We start from the raw sequence: 26,586 nt of genomic DNA, 5'->3' as shown, positions 1-26,586 counted from the left end.
TAACAAAACATCTTTTTGGGAATTTGCCAGCCAGTATACCTGACATGGAGATCAGAACTACATTCTGTGTATCTTGGAATCACTTAAGGCTGGTATTTGGCTAATATGTAAGCAGTACTATTATACTGCTAGCTTCCATTGTGATTGGTTGACACCAGTGCCACACTGGTTGTGGGATGTTTTGATTATTACTCCTGGGAACACCCAAACAAGGTGTCCAAGATGGGGATGTGGGTCAGAACTTTCCTGTAAGCACTACCTATTAAGTCATTTGTGGTTCTCTACATTTCCTTGCTTCCTTCTTACCCCCGTGCCCTCCCCCCCCATGTTTTTTGCAGGCTTCTCAAAGTCAACCTGCCCAGCTCAAGAAGGAATCCAATAAGGAGTTTGTTAAAGATGTTTCCAAGAAGATAAAAGGGAACACAGCTGCTCTTGGGTTGGCCAAAAACAATGAGATGAATAAGGAAAGGTGAGTAAGAAGAGACTCAGATGGCAGTGTTTTAGATGGTAAAGGAGAGTATATGACATCCTTTGACCTTTTGTCCCCCATTGAGAACAGGTTTAGTGAGCCACAGTGGTGATTACCACATCAACCCTTGGGTGCCCAGCTGTGGTTGCTGACATGTTATAGGCCTCTTCTCTCTCTTTCCATGGCCTGTGCATATTGAAAGAGCTGTTGTCATTGGGAAGTTTGCCAAAAGATCTTGTGCTCATCTTTTCTCTCTTTTAGTAATTCAGTCCCTGTTTGAGGTAGTCTGTGCTTGAGATTGTGGGGGCAACTTTTTAGGGGATACTCAGCAGCTGGCTGATAGCTTGCCAGTCTGCTTATCTCATTGGAAGCTTTTGGGAGAGGTTTTTCCTTATTACTGGAGAGAAATTACTATCTCTGTAGGCCAAAAACCTATGTTTTCCAGATGTTACAGGGAACTGTTCACAGGTTCTGCAAGTAGATACGAGTATTTTCATTTGGGTTAGAAAAAGGATTTACCCCTAGGAAAACTTTTTTTAGAAGAAGAGTTAGAGAGTGGAGTGAGTCCTTTCTATAGCCTCTCCTCATCCCGGTGGGAATTACTTTCAGGAAAGAAAAGAATAAATTAGCTAGATAGCTATAGTAGGCTTAAGCATGGGTTCCAAAGGGTAAGAGAAGAAGGTTGGGGAATTCCAGAAAATTAGCATGTCAGGTCCACAGGACACTTTTCTAATTACCTAGCCAAAAGAAATCAAACCAGATTAGCATTTATCCCGACTTAGTTTCTTGCTGAGATGAAATTCCTGGGATTTCTGTGTGTATTTTGACTTTAATTCCCTGCATTATTTTCTTCTGACTTTCTTTTATAATTCTGACTTTAGCAGGGAAATCCTCACAAAATACCATGAACATTCTCGCCTTCAATCAGGGTTCAAGTGGAATGGACCTTAATAATAGCACTAGAACTAGTGGCTGACATTTATTGAGAGCTCACTGTAATCACACATTATTCTAAGTGGGCTTTTTTGCTAACAGCTTTATTGAGATATAATTTATATACCATACAATTCACCCATTTAACATGTGTAGTTCACACATTATATACTGAAAGCTTTCAGTATATTTGAAGTTATGCAGCCATCATCACAATGAATTTTAGAACATTTTGGTGAATCAAAAAAAAAATAAACCACAAAAAACAAACAAAACAAAACAAACCAGCCTATTATCTTTAGCTATCACCTCTCAATTCCCCCATCCTCCCCAGCTCTAGGCAATCACTAATCTACTTTCTCTTTCTATAGATTTGCCTGTTGTGGGCGTTTCATATAAATGGAATTATACAGTGTGTGATCTTATGTGTCTAGCTTCTTTCATTTTGTATAGTGTTTTTGAGGTTCATCCATATTGTTTCAGGTATCAGTACTTCATTCCTTTTTGTTGACCAGTAATATTCCATTGTATGAATATTCCGTACTTTCTTTATCCATTCTTCAGTTGATGGACATTTGGATTATTTCGACCTTTTGGTTATTGTGAATGGTGTGGCTATGAACATTTGTGTACAAGTTTTTGTTTGAACACCTATTTTCAATTATTTTGTCTACCTAGGAATATAATTGGGTCATATGGTAATTCTATGTTGAACTCAATGAGGAGCTGCCAAACTATATTCCATAGTGGTGGCACTATTTTACATTCCTACCAACACTGTATGAGGGTTTCCAATTTTCTACATCCTTGCCAACCCTTACTATTTTTTTTTTTTTTTATTATGGCCATTCTAATGGGTGTGAAGTGGTATCTCACTGTGCTTTAGATTTGCATTTATCTTCTTTTTTTTTGAGGATTTTATTTATTTATTTGACAGAACGCAAGCAGGGGGAGCGGCAGACAGAGGGAAAGGGAGAAGCAGGCTCCCAGTTGAGCCGGGAGCCTGTTGTGGGGCTTGATCCCAGGATCCTGGGATCATGACCTGAGCTGAAGGCAGACACTTAACAGACTGAGCCACCCAGGCACCCCTAGATTTGCATTTTTCTGTTGACTAATGATGTTGAGCATCTTTCATGTGCTTATTGCCCACTTGCATACTTTTTTAGAGAAATGTCTACTCAGATCCTTTGCCCATTTAAAAAATTTAGTTGTTGAACTTTTCATTAAGTTGTAAGAGTTCTTTATATTTTCTAGATTTAAGTCTCTGATCAGATACGTAATTTGCAAATATTTTTATCTGTTCTGTGAGCTGTCTATTCATTTTCTTGTTGGTATCCTTCAAGGCACAAAAGTTTTTAATTTTGATGAAGTCCAATTTATTTTTTCCTTTGTTGCTTATGCTTTTGGTGTGCTAAGAGACCATTGCCAAATCTGAGGTTACAAAGATTTAAGATTTTCTTTGCAGAGCTTTAAAGATTTAGCTCTTAGGTTATTGATTCTATTTGAGTTAATTTTTGTTGTTAGTGTGTGTTAGGGGTCTAACTTCATTGTTTTGCATGTAGATATCCAGTTGTCCCAGCACTATTTGTTAAAAAGACTAATCTTTCTCCACCTAATTATCTTGGCATCCTTGTCAAAAATCAAATGACTATAAATGCAAGTGTTTATTTCTGAAGTCTCAATTTTATTCCATCGATCTACATGTCTGCCATTATGCCAGTACCACATTATCTTGATTGTTGGTGCTCTGTAGTGCATTTTGAGATTAGGAAGTGTGACTCCTCCAACTTTGTTCCTCTTTTTCAAGATTGTTTTGGCTATTCTGGGTTCTTTGCAATTCCTTATAAATTTTAGAATCAGCTTGTCCTTTTCTACTGGGATTCTTACAGAAGTTGTCTTGAACCTGTAAATCAATTTCAGGAGTATTACCGTCTTAGTACTAAGTCCTCCAACCCACAAACATAGGATGTCTTTTCATTTATTTAGACCTTTAATTTCTTTCAATGTTTTTGTAGTTTTCAGAATATAAATTTTGTACTTCTTTTGTTAAATTTATTTCTAAGCATTTTATTCTTCTTGATGCTGTTGTAAATGGATTTGTTTTCCTAATTTCATTTTCATACTGTTCATTGCAAGGATATAGAAATATATATATGATTTTGGTATATTGATCTTGTGTCACGGAACCTTGCTAAACTTGTGTATTAATTAGTTCTAATAGTTTTGGTGTAGATTCCTAGGACTTTCTATATGTAAATCATGTCATCTGCTAATACACAGTTTTACTTCTTGCTTTTCAATCTGGAGGCCTTTTATTTAATTTTCTTTTTTTTTTTTGAAAAATTTTTTATTAGGTTATGTTAATCACCATACATTACATCATTAGTTTTTTTAAATTTGTTATTGTTGTGTTAATCACCACACATTACATCGTTAGTTTTTGATGTAGTGTTCCATGATTCATTGTTGGTGTATAACACCCAGTGTTCCATGCAGAACGTGCCCTCTTTAATAACCCATCACCAGGCTAACCCATCCCCGCACCGCCTCCCCTCTAGAACCCTGTTTGTTTCTCAGAGTCCATAGTCTCTCATGGTTCGTCTCCCCCTCCGATTTCCCCCTCTTCATTTTTTCCTTACTGCTATCTTTTTCTTCTTCTTTTTTTAAACATATAATGTATTATTTGTTTCAGAGGTACAGGTCTGTGATTCAACAGTCTTGCACAATTCGTAGTGTTCACCATAGCACACACCCTCCCCAATGTCTATCACCCAGCCACCCCATCCCTCCCACCCCCCACCACTCCAGCAACCCTTAGTTTGTTTCCTGAGATTAAGAATTCATATCAGTGAGGTCATATGACACGTCTTTCTCTGATTGACTTATTTCGCTCAGCATAATACCCTCCAGTTCCATCCACGTTGTTGCAAATGGCAAGAGTTCGTTCCTTTTGATGGCTGCATAATATTCCATTGTGTATATATACCACATCTTCTTTATCCATTTGTCTGTCGATGGACATCTTGGCTTCTTCCATAGTTTGGCTATTGTGGACATTGCTGCCATAAGCATCGGGGTGCACGTACCCCTTCGGATCCCTACATTTGTATCTTTGGGGTAAATACCCAGTAGTGCAATTGCTGGGTCGTATGGTAGCTCTATTTTCAACTTTTTGAGGAACCTCCATACTGTTTTCCAGAGTGGCTGCACCAGCTTGCATTCTCATCAACAGTGTAAGAGGGTTCCCCTTTCTCCACATCCCCGCCAACATATGTCATTTCCTGACTTGTTAATTTTAGCCATTGTGACTGGTGTGAGGTGGTATCTCATTGAGGTTTTGATTTGGATTTCCCTGATGCCGAGCAACGTTGAGCACTTTTTCATGTGTCTGTTGGCCGTTTGGATGTGTTCTTTGGAAAAATGTCTGTTTATGTCTTCTGCCCATTTCTTAATTGGATCATTTGTTCTTTGGGTGTTGAGTTTAATAAGTTCTTTCAGATTTTGGATACTAGCCCTTTATCTGATATGTCATTTGCAAATATCTTCTCCCATTCTGTTGGTTGTCTTTTGGTTTTGTTGACTGTTTCTTTTGCTGTGCAGAAGCTTCTTATCTTGATGAAGTCCCAATAGTTCATTTTTGCCCTTGCTTCCCTTGCCTTTGGCGATGTTTCTAGGAAGAAGTTGATGCGGCTGAGGTCGAAGAGGTTCCTGCCTGTGTTCTCGTTTAGGATTTTGATGGACTCCTGTCTCACATTTAGGTCTTTCAACCATTTGGAGTCTATTTTTGTGTGTGGTGTAAGGAAATGGTCCAGTTTCATTTTTCTGCTTGTGGCTGTTCAGTTTTCCCAAGACCATTTGTTGAAGAGACTGTCTTTTTTCCATTGGACATTCTTTCCTGCTTTGTCAAAGATAAGTTGACCATAGAGTTGAGGGTCCATTTCTGGGCTCTCTGTTCTGTTCCATTGATCTATGTGTCCGTTTTTGTGCCAGTACCATACTGTCTTGATGATGACAGCTTTGTAATAGAGCTTGAAGGCCGGAATTGTGATGCCACCAGTTTTGGTTTTCCTTTTCAACATTCCTCTGGCTGTTGGGGGTCTCTTCTGGTTCCATACAAATTTTAGGATTATTTGTTCCATATCTTTGAAAAAAGTGGATGGTATTTTGATGGGGATTGCATTGAATGTGTAGATTGCTCTAGGTAGCATTGACATCTTCACAATATTTGTTCTTCCAATCCATGAGCATGGAACGTTTTTCCATTTCTTTGTGTCTTCCTCAGTTTCTTTCATGAGTATTTTATAGTTTTCTGAGTACAGATTCTCTGCCTCTTTGGTTAAATTTATTCCTAGGTATCTTATGGTTTTGGGTGCAGTTGTAAATGGGATCGACTCCTTAATTTCTCTCTCTTCTGTCTTGGTGGTGGTGTATAGGAATGCCACTGATTTCTGTGCATTGATTTTATATCCTGCCACTTGACTGAATTCCTGTATGAGTTCTAGCAGTTTTGGGGTGGAGTCTTTTGGGTTTTCCACATAAAAGTATCATATCATCTGCAAAGAGTGAGAGTTTGACTTCCTCTTTGCCGATTTGGGTGCCTTTTATTTCTTTTTGTTGTCTGATTGCTGTGGCTAGGACTTCTAGTACTATGTTGAATAGCAGCTGTGATAGTGGACGTCCCTGCCGCATTCCTGACCTTAGGGGGAAAGCTCTCAGTTTTTCCCCATTGAGAATGATATTCGCTGTGGGTTTTTCATAGATGGCTTTTATGATATTGAGGTCTGTCCCCTCTATCCCTATCCTCTGAAGAGTTTTGATCCAGAGAGGATGCTGTACTTTGTCAAATTCTGCATCTATTGAGAGGATCATATGGTTCTTGTTCTTTCTTTTATTAATGTATTGTATCACATTGATTGATTTGTGGATGTTGAACCAACCTTGCAGCCCGGGAATAAGTCCCACTTGGTCGTGGTGAATAATCCTTTTAGTGTACTGTTGGATCCTATTGGCTAGTATTTTGGTGAGAATTTTTGCATCCATGTTCATCAAGGATATTGGTCTGTAATTCTCCTTTTTGGTGGGGTCTTTGTCTGGTTTTGGGATCAAGGTAATGGTGGCCACCTAAAACGAGTTTGGAAGTTTTCCTTCCATTTCTATTTTTTGGAACAGTTTCAGAAGAATAAGTATTAATTCTTCTTTAAATATTTGGTAGAATTCCCCTGGGAAGCCATCTGGCCCTGGGCTTTTGTTGGGAGATTTTTGATGACTGCTTCAATTTCCTTAGTGGTTATAGGTCTCTTCAGGTTTTCTATTTCTTCCTGGTTTAGTTTTGGTAGTTGATACGTCTCTAGGAATGCCTCCATTTCTTCCAGATTATCTAATTTGGTGGCATGTAGTTGCTCATAATATTTTCTTACAATTGTTTGTATTTCTTTGGTGTTGGTTGTGATCTCTCCTCTTTTATTTATGATTTTATTTATTTGGGTCATTTCTCTTTTCTTTTTGATAAGTCTGGCCAGGGGTTTATCAATCTTGTTAATTCTTTCAAACAACCAGCTCCTAGTTTCATTGATGTGTTCTACTCTTCTGTTGGTTTCTATTTCATTGATTTCTGCTCTGATCTTTATTATTTCTCTTCTCCTGCTGGGTTTAGGCTTTATTTGCTGCTCTTTCTCCAGCTCCTTTAGGTGTAGGGTTAGGCTGTGTATTTGAGACCTTTCTCGTTTCTTGAGAAAGCCTTGTATTGCTATATACTTTCCTCTTAGGACCGCCTTTGCTGCATCCCAAAGATTTTGAACGGTTGTGTTTTCATTTTCATTTGTTTCCATGAATTATTTTTTAATTCTTTAATTTCCTGGTTAACCCATTCATTCTTTAGTAGGATGCTCTTTAGTCTCCATGTATTTGAGTTCTTTCCAACTTTCCTCTTGTGATTGAGTTCTAGTTTCAAAGCACTGTGGTCTGAAAATATGCAGGGAATGATCCCAGTCTTTTGGTACCGGTTGAGACCTAATTTGTGACCTAGGATGTGATCTATTCTAGAGAATGTTCCATGGGCACTGGAGAAGAATGTGTATTCTGTTGCTTTGGGTTGGAATGTTCTGAATAGATCTGTGAAGTCCATATGGTCCAGTGTGTCATTTAAAGTCTTTATTTCCTTGTTGATCTTTTGCTTAGATGATCTGTCCATTTCAGTGAGGGGGGTGTTAAAGTCCCCCACTATTATTGTATTGTTGTCGATGTGTTTCTTTGCTTTTGTTATTAATTGGTTTATATAATTGGCTGCTCCCATGTTAGGGGCATAGATATTTACAATTGTTAGATCTTCTTGTTGGATAGACCCTTTAAGTATGATATAGTGTCCTTCCTCATCTCTTTTTATAGTCTTGGTTTAAAATCTAATTTGTTTAATATAAGGATTGCCAGCCCAGCTTTCTTTTGGTGTCCATTAGCATGGTAAATGGTTTTCCACCCCCTCACTTTCAATCTGGGGGTGTCTTTGGGTCTAAAATGAGTCTCTTGCAGACAGCATATGGATGGGTCTTGTCTTTTTATTGGGGCATTTAGCCCATTTACATTCAGGGTAACTATTGAAAGATATGAATTTAGTGCCATTGTCTTGCCTCTAAGGTAACTGTTACTGTATATTGTCTCTGTTCTTTTCTGGTCTTTGTTACTTTTAGGCTCTCTTTTTGCTTAGAGGACCCCTTTCAATATTTCTTGTAGGGCTGATTTTGTGTTTGCAAATTCCTTTAGTTTTTGTTTGCCCTGGAAGCTTTTTATCTCTCCTTCTATTTTCAATGACAGCCTAGCTGGATATAGTATTCTTGGCTGCATATTTTTCTCATCTAGTGCTCTGAATATATCATGCCAGTCCTTTCTGGCCTACCAGGTCTCTGTGGATAGGTCTGTTGCCGATCCAATGTTTCTGTCATTGTAGGTTACAGATCTCTTGTCCCGAGCTGCTTTTAGGATTTTGTCTTTGTCTCTGAGACTCGTAAGTTTTACTATTAGATGTTGGGGTGTTGACCTATTTTTAGTGATTTTGAGAGGGGTTCTCTGTGCCTCCTGGATTTTGATGCCTGTTGCCTTCCCCAAATTAGGGAAGTTGTCTGCTATAATTTGCTCCAATATACCTTCTGCCTCTCTCTCTTTCTTCTTCTGGGATCCCAATTATTCTAATATTGTTTCCTCTTATGGTATCACTTATCTCTCAGATTCTGCCCTCATGATCCAGTAGTTGTTTATCTCTCTTTTTCTCAGCTGCTTTATTCTCCATCATTTGGTCTTCTGTATCACTTATTCTCTCTTCTGCCTCATTTGTCCTAGCAGTTAGAGCCTCCATTTTTGATTGCACCTTATTAATAGCCTTTTTGATTTTGACTTGGTTAGATTTTAGTTTTTATTTCTCCAGAAAGGGTTTCTCTAATATCTTCCATGCTTTTTCAAGCCCAGCTAGAATCTTTAAAATCGTCGTTCTGAACTCTAGTTCCAACATCTTACTAATGTCTGTATTGATTAGGTCCCTGGCAGTCGGTACTGCCTCTTGTTCTTTTTTTTTTTGAGGTGATTTTTTTTCCGTCTTGTCATTTTGTCCAGAGGAGAATAGATGAATGAGAGAAGAAAATGCTAACAGGGTAACGACGACCCCGGAAAAATATACACTAAACAAATCAGAAGAGACCTTTCAGAAAGTGGTCGCTTTTCTGTTCAGAGAGTTGCTGCTGTTCTTTTCTTCTATCTCCTGTTGAGTTCGTAGATGTTCAGAGTGGTTTGTTCCCTATCTAGCTGAATTCCTGCGTCCAGACGAAATTTAGGTCTTCTACTCCTCCACCATCTTGCTCCTCCTTATTTAATTTTCTTGCCTAGTTTGCCCTGGCTAGAACCTCTAGTACTATGTTGAATAGAAGTGTCAAGAGTTGGACATCCTTGTCTTCTAAGAATTGGGTGACCAACTTATTCTGGTTTTCTAAGATTTGCCCAGTTTTAATACTGAGAGTCTTGCATCCCAGGAACCCTCTCAGTCACAGACAAAGACAACTGGTCACTCTATCAAGGAAGCCTACTATGATCACCCCAGACCTCTGGTATTGTAGATACTCAATACCTATACTAATGTTTCTTTCTTTTTTTAAAGATTTTATTTCTTTATTTGACAGAAAGAGAGAGCACATGCAGAGGGAGTGATAGTCGGAGGGAGAGGGAGAAGCAGGGTCCCCGCTGAACAGGGAGCCCAATGTGGGGCTCGATTCCAGGACCTGGGGATTATGACCTGAGCCAAAGGCAGACGCTTAACCAACTGAGCCACCCAGTTGCCCAATTTCCTATACTAATGTTTCTTAAGAGTTGGATTTGGAGAGGCAGACAGGAGCCAGATCACCAGGGCCTTGCATATCATGGCAAAGAGTTTGGAATTTATTCGGAGAATAGAGGGGTTTTGTCCTAAAGCATCAGCAATGCTATATGAGTTATATACTGCTACACTACAAATTTCCCACCCTCTAAAGAAGAGATAGATATCCTTGTCTTTTCCCTGATCTTAGGGGGTAAGCTTCAGTCTCTCACCGTTAAGTATGATGTTAGCTTTGGGTTTTTCATAGATGCCCTTTATCAAGTTGAGGAATCTCCTTTCTATTCCTAGTCTATTGAGTCCTTTATCATGAAAGGGTGTTGTATTTTGTCAAATGATTTTTCTGGATCTATTGAGATGATCATGTGGCTTTTGTTTTTTATTCCATTAATATGGCTTGATACATGAATTGATTTTTGGATGTTAAACTAACCTTGTATTCCTGGGACAAATCCCACTTGGTCATGGCATATAATACTTTTATGTGTTGCCGGATTTGGTTTGCTAGTATTTGTGGGGGATTTTTGCACCTATATTTTTCAGAGATACCAGACTATAATTTTCTTGTGATAACTTTGTTTTTGGTATCGAGTAATACTGGCTTCATCGAATGAGTTGGTAACTGTTCTCATATTTTCTATTTCTTGGGGTTGTTTATGGGGAACTGGTAGTAATTCTTCTTTAGATGTTTGGTAGAATTCTCCAGCAAAACCATCTGGGCCTGGACTTTTCTTTGTGGGTAGTTTTTATATTAATTCAATGTTTTTGGTTGTTATAGGTCTACTCAGATTTTCTATTTTCTTTTTAAATCAGTTTTGGTAGTTTGTGTCTTCTTAGGAATTTGTCCATTTCATCTAAGTTACCTGATTTATTGGCATACAGTTAGTTTTGAACTATTCTTTGTTTTACATGTTTTTATTGCATATTAAGTAATCAAATTTTCACAACAACCCTATAAAGAGGTAATATCCCCATTGTATAGGTGAAAAAAGTGAAGCACAGACAGTTAACTTGCCCAAGGTCACCCAGCCAGTAGGTGGGGGAGCCAGGATTTGAATCCAGGCAGGTTAGCTCTAGAAGACATACTCTTTATCATAACTAGATTATCTGGAGACTACCTTTAAAAGTTCTCATCAGGGGGGACCTGGAATCTATCTGGCCATGTGGAACCTCTCCAGGTACTTCCTTTTTTTTTTTTTTAAACAATACAGTGGTTTTTAAATTATATTCATAGAGTTTTACAGCCATCACCACTATTTAATTTTAGAACTTTTCAATACCCCCCCAAAAACTTGAACCTGTTAGTAGTCCCTTTCTTTTCCCAGGTCCCCCCTTTTACCCACCCCTTCCCTTCCCCTTTCCAGCCACAGGCAACTGCCAATCCACTTTCTTTTGTGGGTACACCTCTATGGGTATGTCTATTCTGGAGATTTCATATAAATGGAATCATATGATATCTACTTTTGGGGGCATTCACTCTTGTTCAGACTGATGGTTGTATTTGCCTTCAATTCTCTCTTATTCTAATTTCTAGTCCTCCAGTGATTTGGTCACACTAGGTTAGTTACTAATTGGATGTGCAGTCCTGTTCAAAACAAAGCTTTGAATCTGACCCATGTGAACAAATGTCTATTGTGGTCTTTTTATTCTCTCCTTTGGGAAAGTATCTCATGAATAGCTTAGGTTGAAGGGGATGTGGTTAGATACCACCAACATTAAGTACCAGCCCACCTTTCTAAGCCTTCATAAGCTTCTCTCTCATAATTTTCTCATAAGCCTTCAAACAATATTAATTTCAGCCTACATTTTACCAGATGCCTGGTGCTGATAGACAAAGATAAATAAATGCAGCTAGTGAGGGAGATTGATACAATAACAGATAACTCATACAATGTGGTATTAGAATAAAGACTTTATATATGAATAAAGGAAATAATTCATATTTAGTAAAGTATAACCTGGATTTTAGGGGAAATTTTTCAGAAAAGTGTGAGGACCTAGGCCATAGAAACTATATAGTGTGCTTTGCTGATTCACTATGGTACCCATTGATTTTTACCCTTTAATCTGTCTCTTGAGGTTGAAGTCCTTTCCCCTTTTATAAATATAGCAACAAAATGAGATGGTTGGTGAGGATTCTAGGAACTACATTCTTCCTAATCAGATATTGTTTCCTTTACAGTTATAAGCTGGAACCCTCACCAGTAGTAGTCTCTACTGCCTTGGTACCAAATATTATGGAGAAACCACTCATTCTGGAGATACCTACCATCTCTAAAACAACCACTACTGAGGAGGTATCATTTTTCAAAAAGCCATTAATTTTAAAAGAGGAACTCACCACTGAGAATACAAGCCTTTTCAAGAGGTCATTATCTTTAAAGAAGTCCACAAATCAGGGGGAGGTATCCCTCATGGAGAAGCCACCATCCTTACAGGAGGAAGCTGACAACACTGATGAGTTTGTTGTAGAGCCAATGACTTTTGGGAAGAAGCATAAAACTGAGGAGGCAGCCATCACCAAAGGAACATTATCTTTAAAGAAGATGTGTACATATCAGGGGGATTTGGCTTTGCAGGACATCACTGTTGAAGGGGATTCCTTCTTTATGGAGCCAACAGACTTTAGAAAGAAGCCTAAAACAGAGGAGGCAACCCCCACCAAGAAGGTGTTATCTTTAAGGAAGAAGAAGAAGTGTACCGCTCAGGGGAAGGTGTCCCATATGGAGAAACCACTAGTATTTCAGAAGACCACCTCTGAAGAGGAGTCCCTCATTAAGGAGCCACTGGCTTTCAAGAAGAAACCTACTAGCAAGGAGGCAACCTTCACCTTGAGGCCATTATCTTTAAAGAATTGTACTATTCAAGGGAAGTTGGCTCACTTGAAAAAGCCATTAGAATTGCAGAAGACCACCTCTGGAGAGAAGGCACTCATTAAGGAGCCATTGGAGTCTCTCTTCCAGGAGCCATCTGCATTGCAAGAGAAGCACACCACTGGTGGGGAGGTGGTCCTCTTGAAGAAGCCACAGGCATTGGAGGAGGAGAAGGACGGTAAGGATAAATATCTTATGGAGCCAATGTCCCTTAGGAAGAAACGTACTACCAAGGAGACAAACCCCACCAAGAAACCATTACCTGTAAAGAAGAAGTGTACCATTCAGGGGAAGATGTACCACTTGAAGAAGCCACTAGCATTGCAAAAGATCACCTCTGGAGAGAAGTCATTCGTTAAGGAGCCACGGTCCCCTAAGAAGAAGGACACCACTGAGGAGTCCCTTTTCCATGAGCCACCCACATTGCAAGAGGAGCACACCACTCAGGAGGAGGTGTCCATCTTGAAGAAGGCCTTGACCTTGCAAAAGACTCTAACTGAGGAGGAGTCACTTTTAAAGGAGCCTTTGGCTTTTAAGAAGAAACGTACCATTGAGGAGGCAACCCCCACCAAGATGCTATTATCTTTAAAGAAGAAAAAGTGTATTAGTCAGGGCAAGGTGTCCTGCTTGAAGAAGCCACTAGTATTGCAGGCCACCTCTGGAGAGAAGTTGTCCTTTAAAAAGAAGTCTACCACCGAGGAGGAGTCTCTCTTCAAGGAATCACCTATGTTGCAAGAGAAGCATACCACACATGGGGAGGTGGCTCTTTTGAAGAAGCCAGGGGCATTGCAGGAGAATGTTGATGGTGAAGATGAATTTCTTATGGAACCAGTTCCCTTTAGGAAGAAACATGCCACAGATGAGGCAGTCTCTACCAAGGAGCCTTTATCTTTAAAGAAGAAAAAGTGTGCCTCTCAATTAATGATGTCCATCTGCCAAGAACTGTTGGACTTTCAGAATATGATTAGCAAAGATAAGGAGTCCTTGTCACTTAGGAAGAAGTCTTCAACTGGGGAGGAAATCCTTACCAAGACACCGTTATCTTTAAAGAAAAAGCAATTCATGCAAGGGAAGATGTTCCTCTTAAAGAAGCCGCTGGTCTCAGAGAAGACCACCTCTGAAGAAGAGTCACTCTTTAAGAAGCTATTGCCCTTTAATAGAAAGTCTATAACTGAAAAGGAGTTCCTCTTCCAGGATCCACCTGTATTGAAAGAGAAGCACACCACTCTGCAGGAGGTGTCCCTCTCAACTAAGCCATTGGCCTTGCCAGAAAAGACCACCACTGAAGAAGAATCGTATATTAAGGAACCAGTGACCTTAGAGGAGAAACCTACTGCTGAGGAGGAATTCCTTTCTCAGGAGCCATTTTCATTGCATGTTAAACCTACCAGCAAAGATGAGTCCCTCTTCTGGAAGGCTTTGGGCTTGCAGAAGAAGACTGATACCAAAGAGGATTCTTTGAAGAAGCTGTTGGCTTTGCAGGAGAAGTGCACTACTGAAGAGGAATCCCTTTTAAATAAACCATTGGTTTTGCAGGAGGAGCTCTCCACCGAGGTGGCAACAAGCATTGAGAAGCAATTATCTTTAAAGAAGAAACCCATTGCTCAGGGAGAAGTGTTCCTCTTGAAGAAGCATTTGGCCTTGCAAGAGAATATCACCAATGAAGAGTCCTTTATTAAGCAACCACTGGCTTTTCAGAAGCCCAGCATTGAGGGGACCATCCCAAGGGAGTCCTTGGCCTTGCAAGAGAATCCCACAGTTGAAGAAGAAGCTACCCTGAGGGGGCCCTTGGCCTTGCAGGAGAAGCCCAGCAGGGAGAAGGAGACCTTCTTCAAGGAGCCATTGTCCTTTCAGGAGAAACCTACCCTCAACAAGATATTCCATGTCAAGGAGACATTTGCCTTGAATGAGAAACCCACCACTGGGAAGGAGTTGTCCCTGAAGGAGCCATTGGCCTTGCAAAAGAATCCCACCCGAAAGGAAGATAACTCTCTCAAAGATTTCTTGATCCTCCAAGTTGAAACCAGCTCATATGTGTCCAGCACTGCCCCTGAACCCAGAACAGGCCTGTCCAGTGTGGGCAAGTTCAATATCACAAGCAAGTCCAGTGCTTGTGAATCCAGTTCCAATAAACCTTCCTCATCTTGGGGCAAGAGGTCACAGAAGGAGGTATCCTGTTCTCTTTCTTCTTAAATTAGATGATGTGTTCTTTGTTGTCCTGTAGGTGGCTGCTAGCAAAGAGATTTTTTTTTTGCCTTCCTAAGCAATTGGTCTGGATATAGTAAGCTATAGTAAATCAGGTTGTCCTTGTGGGATCTCTTGACTTTCTGATTGGCATAGAAATACACCCAAACAATTAGAAATTATTTATTCCAGGAATACCCACAAGGATCTAGAATATTGTGTGTGTGTGTGTGTGTGTGTGTGTGTGTGTGTGTGTGTGTAAATTGCCTTTCTTAGTAATTGCAATCTGCATTACAGTGGACTCCAGTCAAAGATGAGTAAAGTCTACAGAGGCATCTCCCAAGGAAGATGGTATTTAAGTTGAAAATTGGAAGGATGAAGGAATGAGATTTGGCAAGCAGGAGGAGAAATACCCCTCCTGTAGGCAAAACAAACTGGGTAGAGGTGTAGAAGGGAGGAAAAGGCTACCAAGAAGATGAATTGGGTTAGATCAAAGCATTGGGACAAAACAAGTGACTTAAGAAGATACGTGACATAATTTGAAATAGTAAAATAAGAGTGTTTTTCCTGGAGAGTCTTGAACTTACCTGTAAAAATGGTGCCTAGTTCCTAGGGCAGAGCAGGCATGTACAAGAAGGACTAAACATTTCATGGTCACTTGGCAGTATGAGGATTGAAGGACCAAGGGGTGCTCTGTTGTGGCCCAGGATGTATGAGGCTTGAGGAACCTTAGCAGAAGATGACAGTGGGAAGAAAGAAGTATATCCTTTATGTGTGTGTGCTAAGCCTTCCTTGGAATTTTTCTCCTAATATCTTTTTGGTGATTTCCAAGCAGGTAGCCCCATTGGAGGATATTGACAAGAACCACAGTGATCCATTTTTCAACCCAATATATGCCAAGGATATCTTCAGTTACATGAAAGAGAGAGAGGTATGTAGGTGGCTGTTGGAGGGGAAGGATTTCTAGGTCTCATTTCCTCATCATTCCGTCCTTCAAATGCAAGTTGAAAGGGGAGGTAATGATGATGATTAAAATAATAGCAACAACTGACATCAACTGGTAGCTTACCATAAGTTAGACATTGAGACTAAGGGGTTTATAGACATTATCTTGTTTAATTCTCCCAATAACTTCATGATGGTATGTATTATCTCCTTTTTATAGATTGGAGAAACTGCTCAGAATCACACAACTAGTATATGGTAGAGCTGGGATATGGGCTAAAAGTCTGATTACCTTGAAGACCATAAGCCTGTGCCTCTAATTGTTGAGGAGACAGTCTCAGACACAAAAATAGTCTTCTTCTGAGTGGCTGCTCTTTGAGATCTTTTCCCTTCCCTATGCAAGTTTCTGGCATCATATGTAGAATCACTCTCCAACCTGGTGACATTTTCTTCCTCCTTTAAAATCAGCCAGTCTCCTTGACCACTAAAATTCATTGATTCCAAATTTTCTTCTCTCTTTCTCTCTCTAAACGGAACAGATGGGACCAAGATTATCTACCAACTAAAATTTTAGCAGGCCATGCATAAGAGGGAGGATGGATATCTTGTCTTTAGAGACATAACATTTGATTTACTGACTCCAGACCCTTCACTTTTTCTAGTGTAGCTTGGAGGAAGTAAGGGATAATTTGGTATACTGCAAGTATGGGCCTTAGCTCAGCAGTCAGTTTTACTTGGGATCTTGTTAGAAATGCAGGAACCTAGCCCCACCCAGACCTTATAAATTAGAATGTGAATTTTAAAGATCCCCAGGTGGTATATGTGTTAAAGTTTGTGAACCACTGCTCTGCACAGCATGGCATTGTGCTTCAGATTGAATTGCAAAGAAGGGGCAGAACCTCTTTGATACTCATCTATAGTCATAGGTGTGTTCCTGCCCATATTCCATATTCCCCCTGGACTCCTCCATATCCACCCTGACACTTGAATATGATGTGCATCCATTTCCCAAGGATAACTAAAACTTGTCTGGAAAAGGAGACTTTGATCGGCCCCTATCTGATACCAGCTGAAAATAATGAGTTAAAACTGAAGAAGTTAATTATGTTGTTACAGTTCCTTTTTCTGAGATAATTAGTTGCAAGTATTTTTTTCCTGAGTTACAATTTTTGAACTATAAGAAGAGTTTATGGATTAATATTTCTTTTTTATTGCTGCCAGGAAAAGTTCATACTTAAAAAATACATGAACAGGCAGACTGACATCAGCAGTTGCATGAGGGCCATTCTTGTGGACTGGTTGGTAGAGGTGCAGGTAAGCCTGACAACTGCTGCTTTAAGGGGCTGCTCTTCTCTTTATTGATTATTCATTCAGTATCACCAGATGCCAAGCATGGTAAAAATTTTCTGGGTCTACAGAGCTGAGCCACGGTTCCTGCCTTCAGGGAGCTTATGATCTAGGGGGCAAGATAAGACATGCAGACAGATATGAGTACAATAAAAAGTAGAATATACTAGGTACCGTAAGAATGTTATATATAAGATACTGTGAGAACCCAGCAGAAGGAGAGACTATTTCTAGAAGAGGCAACGACGGTATGGTAGTTTAATCATTCTCAAAATTTTGTAAAAGTCTATTTAGTGATTTGGGTAGGGGTCAGTGACAAAGTCTTTCAAGCTTTGGGTGAGATCGGTGATAGGAGGGACAGTGTGGCAGACATGGCAGGACCAGACATGGCAGGTAGCTATTTGTCCAGGGTTGGATGTTGAGGGAATAGTGCTATGAATACTTAATTATCATTTTACACAAAGGAAGGAGAGTCCAGAATAGTACCTGGCACATAGTAGAGTGTCAATAAATATTTGTTGAATGAATGGAATTGAATGGCTTGCAATGGAGTTTGCAAGAAAATATAAGGCATAGGCTATGCCCAGAAGAGTCTTAACTATATAATTAGGAATAAAAGGTAATATAGTTTAATATCCTTTATTCAGTACCAGAGGAGTGGTTCAGGGTCACTTTGAAGTAACAGACCAGGAAAATGTGGTAGACACGATTTATTTGGATATCAATAAAGCATGAAAATGCCTCTCATCTTATGAAAATAATAATAAATTAGATAAGAGTATAATTTGGGGGTGTCTGGGTGGCTCAGTCAGTTGAGTGTCCAACTCTTGGTTTTGGATCAGGTCATGATCTCAGGATGGGGAGATCAGGCCCTGCCTTGGGCTCCACGTTTAGCTGGGAGTCTGCTTGAGATTCTCTCTCTCCTTTTCCCTCTGCCCCTCTTTCCCCCACCCTCTCAAATAAATAAATAAATCTTTAAAAAGAAAGAGTAGAATTTGGGTAGATCTTACGTAAATAAAGCTGATCCCAAAGATTGCTGATCATTATTAAGCTAGAAGGAGACTTCTGGAAGATTGCCAGTGGACTTTGTTCTAATCAACATTTTTATTAGTGATGTAAATGAGAACAGAAAAGATAAACTCATCAAATATTGCATGGCGTGAGACTAGGAATAGGGATAGGAAATAAATGGATATCAGAGATAAAATATCTACTAGCTGGAATGATGAACTGAATCTTTTAAAAAAGCTTTTGTTATTTTTATTGCACAAAAACTCGCATTTGTTATAGCAAAGTAATAAATTATATAATTACCTGTGATCCCACAACTCACAACCACAGTTAATATTTGTGTGTGTATCTTATTCCTCCACTTTAAGTGGTGGTCATCTACTTTAGGGGTGCACCTCTAGTGCATGGATCATAGAATCACAGATGCCCAGGTCCCATCCCATACTATCAAATCAGAATTGTGGGGGTGTGGCCCAGGCACATATATATATTTTCTGTTTTTTAAAGAATTTTTTATTACTTTATTCATCATGGTAAGTATACTCCTTAATCTCCATCACCTATTTCACCCATCCCCCCCCCCCACCTCCCCTCTTGTAACCATCAGTTTGTTCTCTATAGTTAGAGTCTGTTTCTTGGTTTGCCTTTCTCTCTTTTTTTCCCTTTACTCTTTTGTTTCGTTTCTTAAATTCCTCATATGAGTAAGATCATACGGTATTTGTCTTTCTCTGATGGACTTACTTCACTTAACATCATACTCTCTAGCTCCATCCATGTTGTTGCAAACAGCAAGATTTCATTCTTTTGTATGGCTGAATAATATTCCATTATATATACTATATCTTCTTTATCCATTCATCTATCGATGGACACTTGGGCTGCTTCCACAGTTTGGCTATTGTAAGTAATGCTGCAGTAAACATAGGGGTGCATGTATCCCTTTGAATTAGTGTTTTTGTATTTTTTGGGTAAAGGGGCACATGTATTTTTATAAAGCTCCACAAGTGATTTTTTTTTTTAAGATTTTACTTGTCAGAGAGAGAGCACAAGCAGGGGGAGTGGCAGGCAGAGGGAGAAACAGGATCCCTGCTGAGCAGGGAGCCCAATGTGGGGCTCAATCCCAGGACCCCGAGATCATGACCCGAGCCAAAGGCAGACGCCCAACCATCTGAGCCACCCAGGCGCCCCTCCACAAATGATGTTAATGTACACCTTTTGATAGAGAATCACAGTTCTAGAAAACATATATAGTGTTTTTATAACTTTAATTTTCATATTTTTAAATGGTAAATTGGACTTTTGGGTATATAGTTCTACGAAATTTTAACATTTGTTTTGAAATAAGATTCACAAGAAGTTGCAAAAAACAGTATAGGGAAGTCCTGTGTAACTTTCACCTACTTTCTCCTGATGGTAACATTTCGCATAACTATAATTAGTGTCATAATTAAGGTCTACAGGCCTTATTTAAATTTCATAAATTTTACATGTATTTATTTGTTGTGTGTGTTTTGTCTGTATAGTTTTATCAAACATAAAAATTTTGTAAGCACTACCACCACAGTTGAGACACAACTGTTCCATTACTACAAGGATCCCTCATGTTACCCTTTTATAGCAACAGCCGTCTTCCTCCCCTCCCCTTCCTGTTCCTGGGAACTCCTAATTTGTTTTCACATCTATATCTTTGTAATTTCATAAATGATATATAAATGAAATCATACAGTACATAACCTTTTGAGATTGACTTTTATCATTTACCATAATTCCCTTGAGATCCACCTGTAGTGTGTAAGAGTTCTGGTTGCTCTGTATCCTTGTCAGCACTTGGTATTAGTATTTTTTAATTTTAGCCATCTAATAGGTGGGTAGAGGAGTCTCACCATAGTTTTAATTTGCATTTCCTCAGGGGCTAATAATGTTGAACATCATACTTGTCATCCATATATCCTCTTTGGTCAAGTGTCTTAAGTCTTGCCCATTTCTTAAATGGGTAGTTTCTTTTTTTTTTTGTATTATGTTCAGTTAGCCAATATATAGTATATTTTCTTTGTATCAAGTTATTGAGAGTTCTTTACGTATTCTGGATACAAATTCTATGTTGGATATGTGATTTACAAATATATCCTACCAGTCTGTAGCCTTTTTATTCTCTTATTTGGGTCTTTCACAGAGCAAAAGGTTTTTTTGTTTTGTTTTGTTGTTTTTTAATTTTTATAGTCTAGTTTTTCAGTGTTTTCTGTTATGGATTGTGCTTTTTAAGAATTCTCTGCCTGAACCTAGGTCATGAGTATTTTTCTCATATTTTATCTGAAAGTTTCATAGTTTTAACATTAAATCTGTAATCCATCTTTTTTTAAAGTTTTTTTTAAAATTTTTTATTTATTTGACATAGAGACAGAGAGAGAGGGAACACAAGAAGGGGGAGTAGGAGAGGGAGAAGCAGGCTTCCCGCTGAGCAGGGAGCCCGATGCGGGGCTCGATCCCAGGATGCTGGGATCATGACCTGAGCTGAAGGCAGACGCTTAACCATCTGAGTCACCCAGGCACCCCTGTAAACCATTTTGAGTTAATTTTTGTATAGTATGAGGTTTTTGAGGTCAAAGTTCTTTTTTTTTTTTTTTTTGCATATGTATCTCCATTTGTTCTAACACCATTTGTGGGAAAATATACTTTTTTCCTACTAAATCGCTTTTGCATCTTTGCCAAAAATCTGTTGACCTTATTTGTGTGGGTCTATTTCTATTATTATTTCTATACTTTATCCTGTTTTATTGATCTCTATGTCTGTCACTTTGCCAATATCACACCGTCTTTATTCCTGTAGTTTTATAGAAAGTCTTAAAACTAGGTAATGTGATCTGTCCAGCTCCATTCTTCTTTTTCATAATTGTTTTAGTTATTCTAGTTCATTTGCTTTTCTATATAAATTTTAGAATCAGTTTGTTTATATCTCCAAAAAAATCCTGCTGAGAGTTTGATTGGAATTGAGTTACATCTTGTGCAGAAAAGAGTTAACAGGCCAAATACTGCTATCCTTAGAAAGTCCTGTTTGCAAAGTTGGCCCTTGTCTGGGCATCTGAGTTGACTGGTAAACAGTTCCCTACAGTGCTATAAAACCCTCCCTTTAATGATAACTGTGCCGAAACTCTTTGTATTAACAATGTGGTTTAGTGATGAACACTGGGGAGGGTATGTGCTGTGGTGAGCACTGTGAATTGTGTAAGACTGATGAATCACAGACCTGTACCCCTGAAACAAATAATACGTTATATGTTAGTTAAAAAAAAAGCAATGTGGTTTATTCTGAACACCTGCTTTCCTTTTGTGAGTCTGAAATTTTGGTACATGCTAGGCAGAGAGTGTTTACATGACTAGCTCCCAATAAAATCTTAGGCACTGAGTTTCCCTGGTAGACAGCACTTTACATGTTATTGTCACGTCTCATTCCTGGAGGAATTTAATGCATTCTGAGTGACTTTATTGGGATAAGACTCTTGAAAGCTTGTTTCTTGTTTTTGGCAAGTTTTGCCCATGTTCTCATTTACTTGATTTTGCTTTCTATCTTTTGTTATAATAAATCATAGCCATAAGTATGACTATATGCTGAGTCCTATGACTAGGAATCATTGTACCTTGGGGTGGTCTTGCGGACCATCAACACACACCTATAGGTGAATTTGAAAAGAATTAACATCTTTTCTGTGTTGAATCTTCCATACCCACGAATGTGGTATGTCTTTCGTTTATTTCGGTTTTCTTTGATTTCTATCTTTTTATCATATAGATCCTGTACATGTTTTGTAAGATTTATACCAAAACATTTTCTTTTCTTGGAGCTACTGTAAATGATATTTTTCTTAATTTAAATTCAACTAGCCAACATATAGTACATCATTAGTTTCAGATGTATTGTAAATGATATTTTTAAAAAATGTAGTTTTCCATTTGTATACTACTAGTATGAAATATTGATATTTGTGTATTGACCTCGTATTCTATGACCTTGCTAAAACTTATTAATTCTTAGGAGTTCTTTTGTTTTTATAGATTTTTTTGAGATTAGCTACATAGATAATTATGCCATTTGCAAATGGGGACAGTGTTATTTCTTCCTTTCCAATAGGCATGCTTTTACTTTCATTTTTGTGTTTTATTGCAGTGCATAGTACTTCTATTATGATGTTGAATAGCAACAGTGAGAGTGGACAACCTTGCCTTGCTCCCCCTATCTTAGGAAGAAAGCAGTTAGTCTTTCACCATTAGTATGATCTTAACTGTAGAGTTTTTGTAGACACCCTTGATCAGGTTGAGAAATTTACTTTCCATTCCTAGTTTGCTGGTGTATGTTTATCATAAATGGATGTTGAATTTTGTAAAATGCTTTTTCCCCTCTACATCTGTTGATACAATTTTATTTGTTTTAGACTTAATATAGTAGATTACGTTGGTTGATTTTTAAATATTGAAGCAGCCTCATTCCTGGGATAAACCCCACTCGGTCCTGGTGTATTATTCTTTTTAAATATTGCTGGACTTCCATTTGCTGATAATTTGTTGAGGACTTTTGTATCTGTGTTTATGATGGGTGTTTCTCTGTAGTATTCTTTCTGTTTTTTTGTACTGTCTTTGGTTTTGGTATGAGGATGATACTGACTTTATAAAATAATTTGAGCATATCTCCCTCTTCTGTCTTCTAGAAGAGATATGTAGAATTAATGTTATTTATTCTTTAAATGTTCTGTAGAATTTACAAGTGAAGTTATTTGTGCCTGAAGTTTTTTTTTTCTTTTTCCTGAAGGATTTTAACTAAGAATATAATTTCTTTAATGGTTATAAGACTATTCAAGTTACCTGTTTTGTTTCAGGTGACTTTTGATTTGTGGTTTGTGGTTTTCAAGGAATTGGTCCATTTCATCTAAGTCTAATTTATATGCATAGAGTTGTTCCTATATTCCCTTATTATTCACTCTTTCATTCCTGATATTTGGTAATTTGTGTCTTCTTTTTATCAGTCTTGCCAGAAGTTTATCAATTTTATTGATCTTCTCAAAGAACCAGGTTTTCATTTCATTCATTTTCTTACTGTTTTTCTCTTTTCAGTTTTATCGGTATCTGCTCCAATTTTTATAGTTTCCTTTTGCTTTGGGTTTAATTTGCTCTTCTTTTTTAGTTTCTTAGGGTGGAAGCTCAGGTTATTGATTTAAGACCTTTCTTCTTTTTGAATAGAAGCATTTAATGATATACATTTTTCCCTAAGCACTGCTTTAGCTGCATGCCACAAATTTTGGGAGACAGCCTCTTTGATCCTTGGACTATTTAGAAGTTTGTCGTTTGATATCCAAGTGTTTGGAGTTTTTGCTACTATTTTTTGGTTATCAGTTGCTAGTTTAATTCCATTGTGGTCAAAGAAAACACTATGTATTATTGTAATTCTTTAAAAATTTAAAGGGTTAATACCCAGATATGGTCTGTCTTATTGAATGTTCCAAGTGCACTCGAGAAAATGTGTATTCTGTTGCTGTTGGATGGAGTGTTCGATAAATGTCCGTTGGATCCAGTTGGTTAATGTTGTCAGTTTCTTCATTATCCTTGCTGTTTTTCTGTGTACTAATTCTGTTGCTGAGGAGAGTACTGAAATTTTCAATTATAATTGTGAATTTCTATATTTTTTCAGTCTTGTCATTGTTTGCTGTGTATTTTGAAAATCTGCTAGGAACATACACATTGGAGATTAGTTATATCCTCTTTATAGTGTTTTGTGACTTGCTTTTTTTCTTTTGTAACAATGTTCATGTAATTGTGACATCTTTCCAGTGAAATTGATATATTTCTGTATCATTTATGTTGACTACATAGTATTCTGTTCTTCAACTGTCATTATTTATCCAACCCCCTATTAATGGACATTTAAGTTATTTCTGAATTTTGCTCTTAGAAATAACCGTATAGGGAACATGCATGTGCTTCCATTGTTCATGACTGTACTATTGTTTTTCTGTATTAAATTACTAGGAATAGAAGTATTAGACCAAAGCGCAGTGCACATTTAGAATTTTTGTACATACAGGCACTATTCTGAAATATCATGCCCATTGTATTTATACTGAAGAAAAGTGATTTTCTCATAATCTTAGCAAAATAGAGTGTTATATTTTTTGCCATCTGATAAATGAAAAATTTTAATGTGTTTTTTTAAGTTGATGTACAGTAGCATTGGCATTTTAAGTAGTTAGGTCCATCCGTTTTTCTCTTTATGGTTTTAAGATTTGTTTCTTGTTTAGAAAAGTCTTATCCAGTCATAATTTAAATATTTCTCTGAATTTTTTCTAGAACCTTTATAGTTTCATGTTCACATTTTTAAATCTTTGTCTGGAATTTATTTTGATTTTGGTGTCAGCACCTATACACCTTACCCCAGTGATTATCCAGTTATTCTAATACCATTTATTGGTTTTCATTGTCCACTGGTTTGAATTGACATATTGTTTTATTATTGTAGTATAGATGGCATACAGTGTTATATTAGTTTCAGATGTACAACATAGTGATTCAGCAGTTCTGTACATTATTCCATGCTCACCACAATAAGTGTAGTTACCATCTGTTGCCATACAGCATTATTACAATATTATTGACTGTATTCCCTATGCTGTACTTCTTACCTGTGTGACTTACTTGTTTTATAACTGGAAGTTTGTCCCTCTTAATCTTTAATCACATATACTTGGGTTTGTTTATGGTCTTTCCAATTCTGTTCTTTAGTACATTTGTCTATTCTAATATCAGTAGTATGCTGTTTTTATTATGGTTTGTAACACATTTATTGCCTCTTTACTTATTTTACAAAATATTCATGGTTCTCACACAGTAGTTCTTCCAGGTGAGCGGTAGAATAGTTTTGTCAACTTTTCAAAAATAACCTGTTGGGATTAATTCAGGGAGAATTCACAGATCTTCTTTTGTAATTTTAAGTTTTAAAAGATTCTCTTCATATTGGGCTCGCTGACTTGAAAGGTTTTTCTTGGGTATTGAGGAATTTTTTTTAATGTTATGAATATTATCCTTTTTTCTTTAATTCTTAAATTTATTCATATATTGAGAAAGCAATCAATAGTTTTCTCTACTTTTTTAAATTTTATTATGCTATGTTAGTCACCATACTCTGTACTTATTTTGTATTCATCTACTTTGCTGAACTTAGTCTTGGTTTATTTAATTTACTCTTGGATTTGATTGCTTATACTTTATTTAGAATTTTTGCTTCTATATTCACAAATAAGATTCCTTTGTAAGTTTTTGGTGCTGTCTTTATTAAGTTGTGGTACTAGGACTGTTCTAGCCTAACATAACTAGAAAAATTTTCCTATAGTACTAAGTTTAACACAGGAATTATTTTCCTTGGTGAACTGGCCCATGAACATATTGATGCATGGTGCCATTTATGTGTGTCATTCTTTGATAACTCTAATAACATTGATGATTATTGACCTACCAAGGATTTATTGTTCTTCTTGAGTCATTTTTGTGGTTTATATTGTATTTAAAATTCATTCATTTTGTAGGTTTTTCACAGTTACTGTCATAGACTATACATGGTATTCTTTTATAATTCTTTGTAATTATTTATTTTTTCATTTAAAATGCGTGTGATGTGTTAGCTTGCTTTCATGTGTGTGCATACATGTGCATGCTGTCTTCAGTGTTCCTTGCAAGAGTTTCATTCAGTTTTCTGGTCAAAGAACCAGCTCATGGATATATTTATATAGTTTTTCTTTTTTAAAAAAATTATTGACATCTGCTTTAATATTTGTTATCTTACTCAGTTTATTAAGGTTTATTCTGTTGTCTTCCCTAGCTTCTTAAAATGCGTGCTTAGTCTATTTTAATTATTTCTGACTTCATAATAAAAGCTTTAAAGGTATACATTTTCTTCTAAGTAACAGTTCTGATTACATCCCATTAATTTTGAAAGATAGTGTTGTAGCTATCTTGTTTTTTTCCTCAATAATCTGTGATTGCAAATTTTATTTCCTTATTGACCTAGGTTTTGTTTTTTCTTTAAGAATAGTGCTTACCATTTTTTTCAGATGCTTTTCTTTTCTTTAGTTTGGTTTATCCTTTTATTGCCAATTTCTAGATTTATTGTACTGTGTGTTGAGAATGTGACCTGCATGATAATTTTTGTTTTTCTTAAGTTAATGAGATTTTCTTCATCGCTTCAGATATAATGGGTTTTTATAAATGATTCACTGATGTTTGTAGAAAACAGGTATTCTCTAGAATACAAAGATCATTATATCAATTAATTTTGACTTAATAATTATATAATTTATATGCTAATTTATTTTTCTGCTTAACTTATCAAAGTCTAAGGGCAGTGTGGTAACCATCCACAATCATTGTTTAGTTTATTTCTCCTGGCATTTCTTCACTCCCTCCATCTCACCTTAAATCCTCTGCCCCATACAATT

General features: G+C 37.5%; 1 protein-coding gene across 8 annotated transcripts in view; it reads left to right on the top strand.

Moving 5' to 3' along the window:
* The window catches only part of CCNB3 (cyclin B3), a 61,350-nt gene that overhangs the window by 21,450 nt on the left and 13,314 nt on the right, over window positions 1-26,586 (top strand). For 7 of the 8 annotated variants that reach the window (XM_028092973.2, XM_028092974.2, XM_028092968.2 and 4 more), the window contains 4 exons: window positions 339-469; window positions 11,935-14,794; window positions 15,642-15,740; window positions 16,976-17,068. In XM_028092973.2, the coding sequence (XP_027948774.2) occupies window positions 339-469; window positions 11,935-14,794; window positions 15,642-15,740; window positions 16,976-17,068 (3,183 nt within the window). The remainder of the gene's footprint in view (window positions 1-338; window positions 470-11,934; window positions 14,795-15,641; window positions 15,741-16,975; window positions 17,069-26,586) is intronic. The other variant, XM_028092972.2, reaches the window with a different exon arrangement.

This window comes from Eumetopias jubatus, unplaced genomic scaffold (genome assembly GCF_037043125.1).
Source record: "Eumetopias jubatus isolate StellerSeaLion01/CBP00866 unplaced genomic scaffold, mEumJub1_p1.0 scaffold_11, whole genome shotgun sequence".
Lineage (NCBI taxonomy): Eukaryota > Metazoa > Chordata > Mammalia > Carnivora > Otariidae > Eumetopias > Eumetopias jubatus.
The sequence above is the reverse complement of the archived record's forward strand: the minus strand, read 5'-3'. Positions and strand labels throughout refer to the sequence as shown.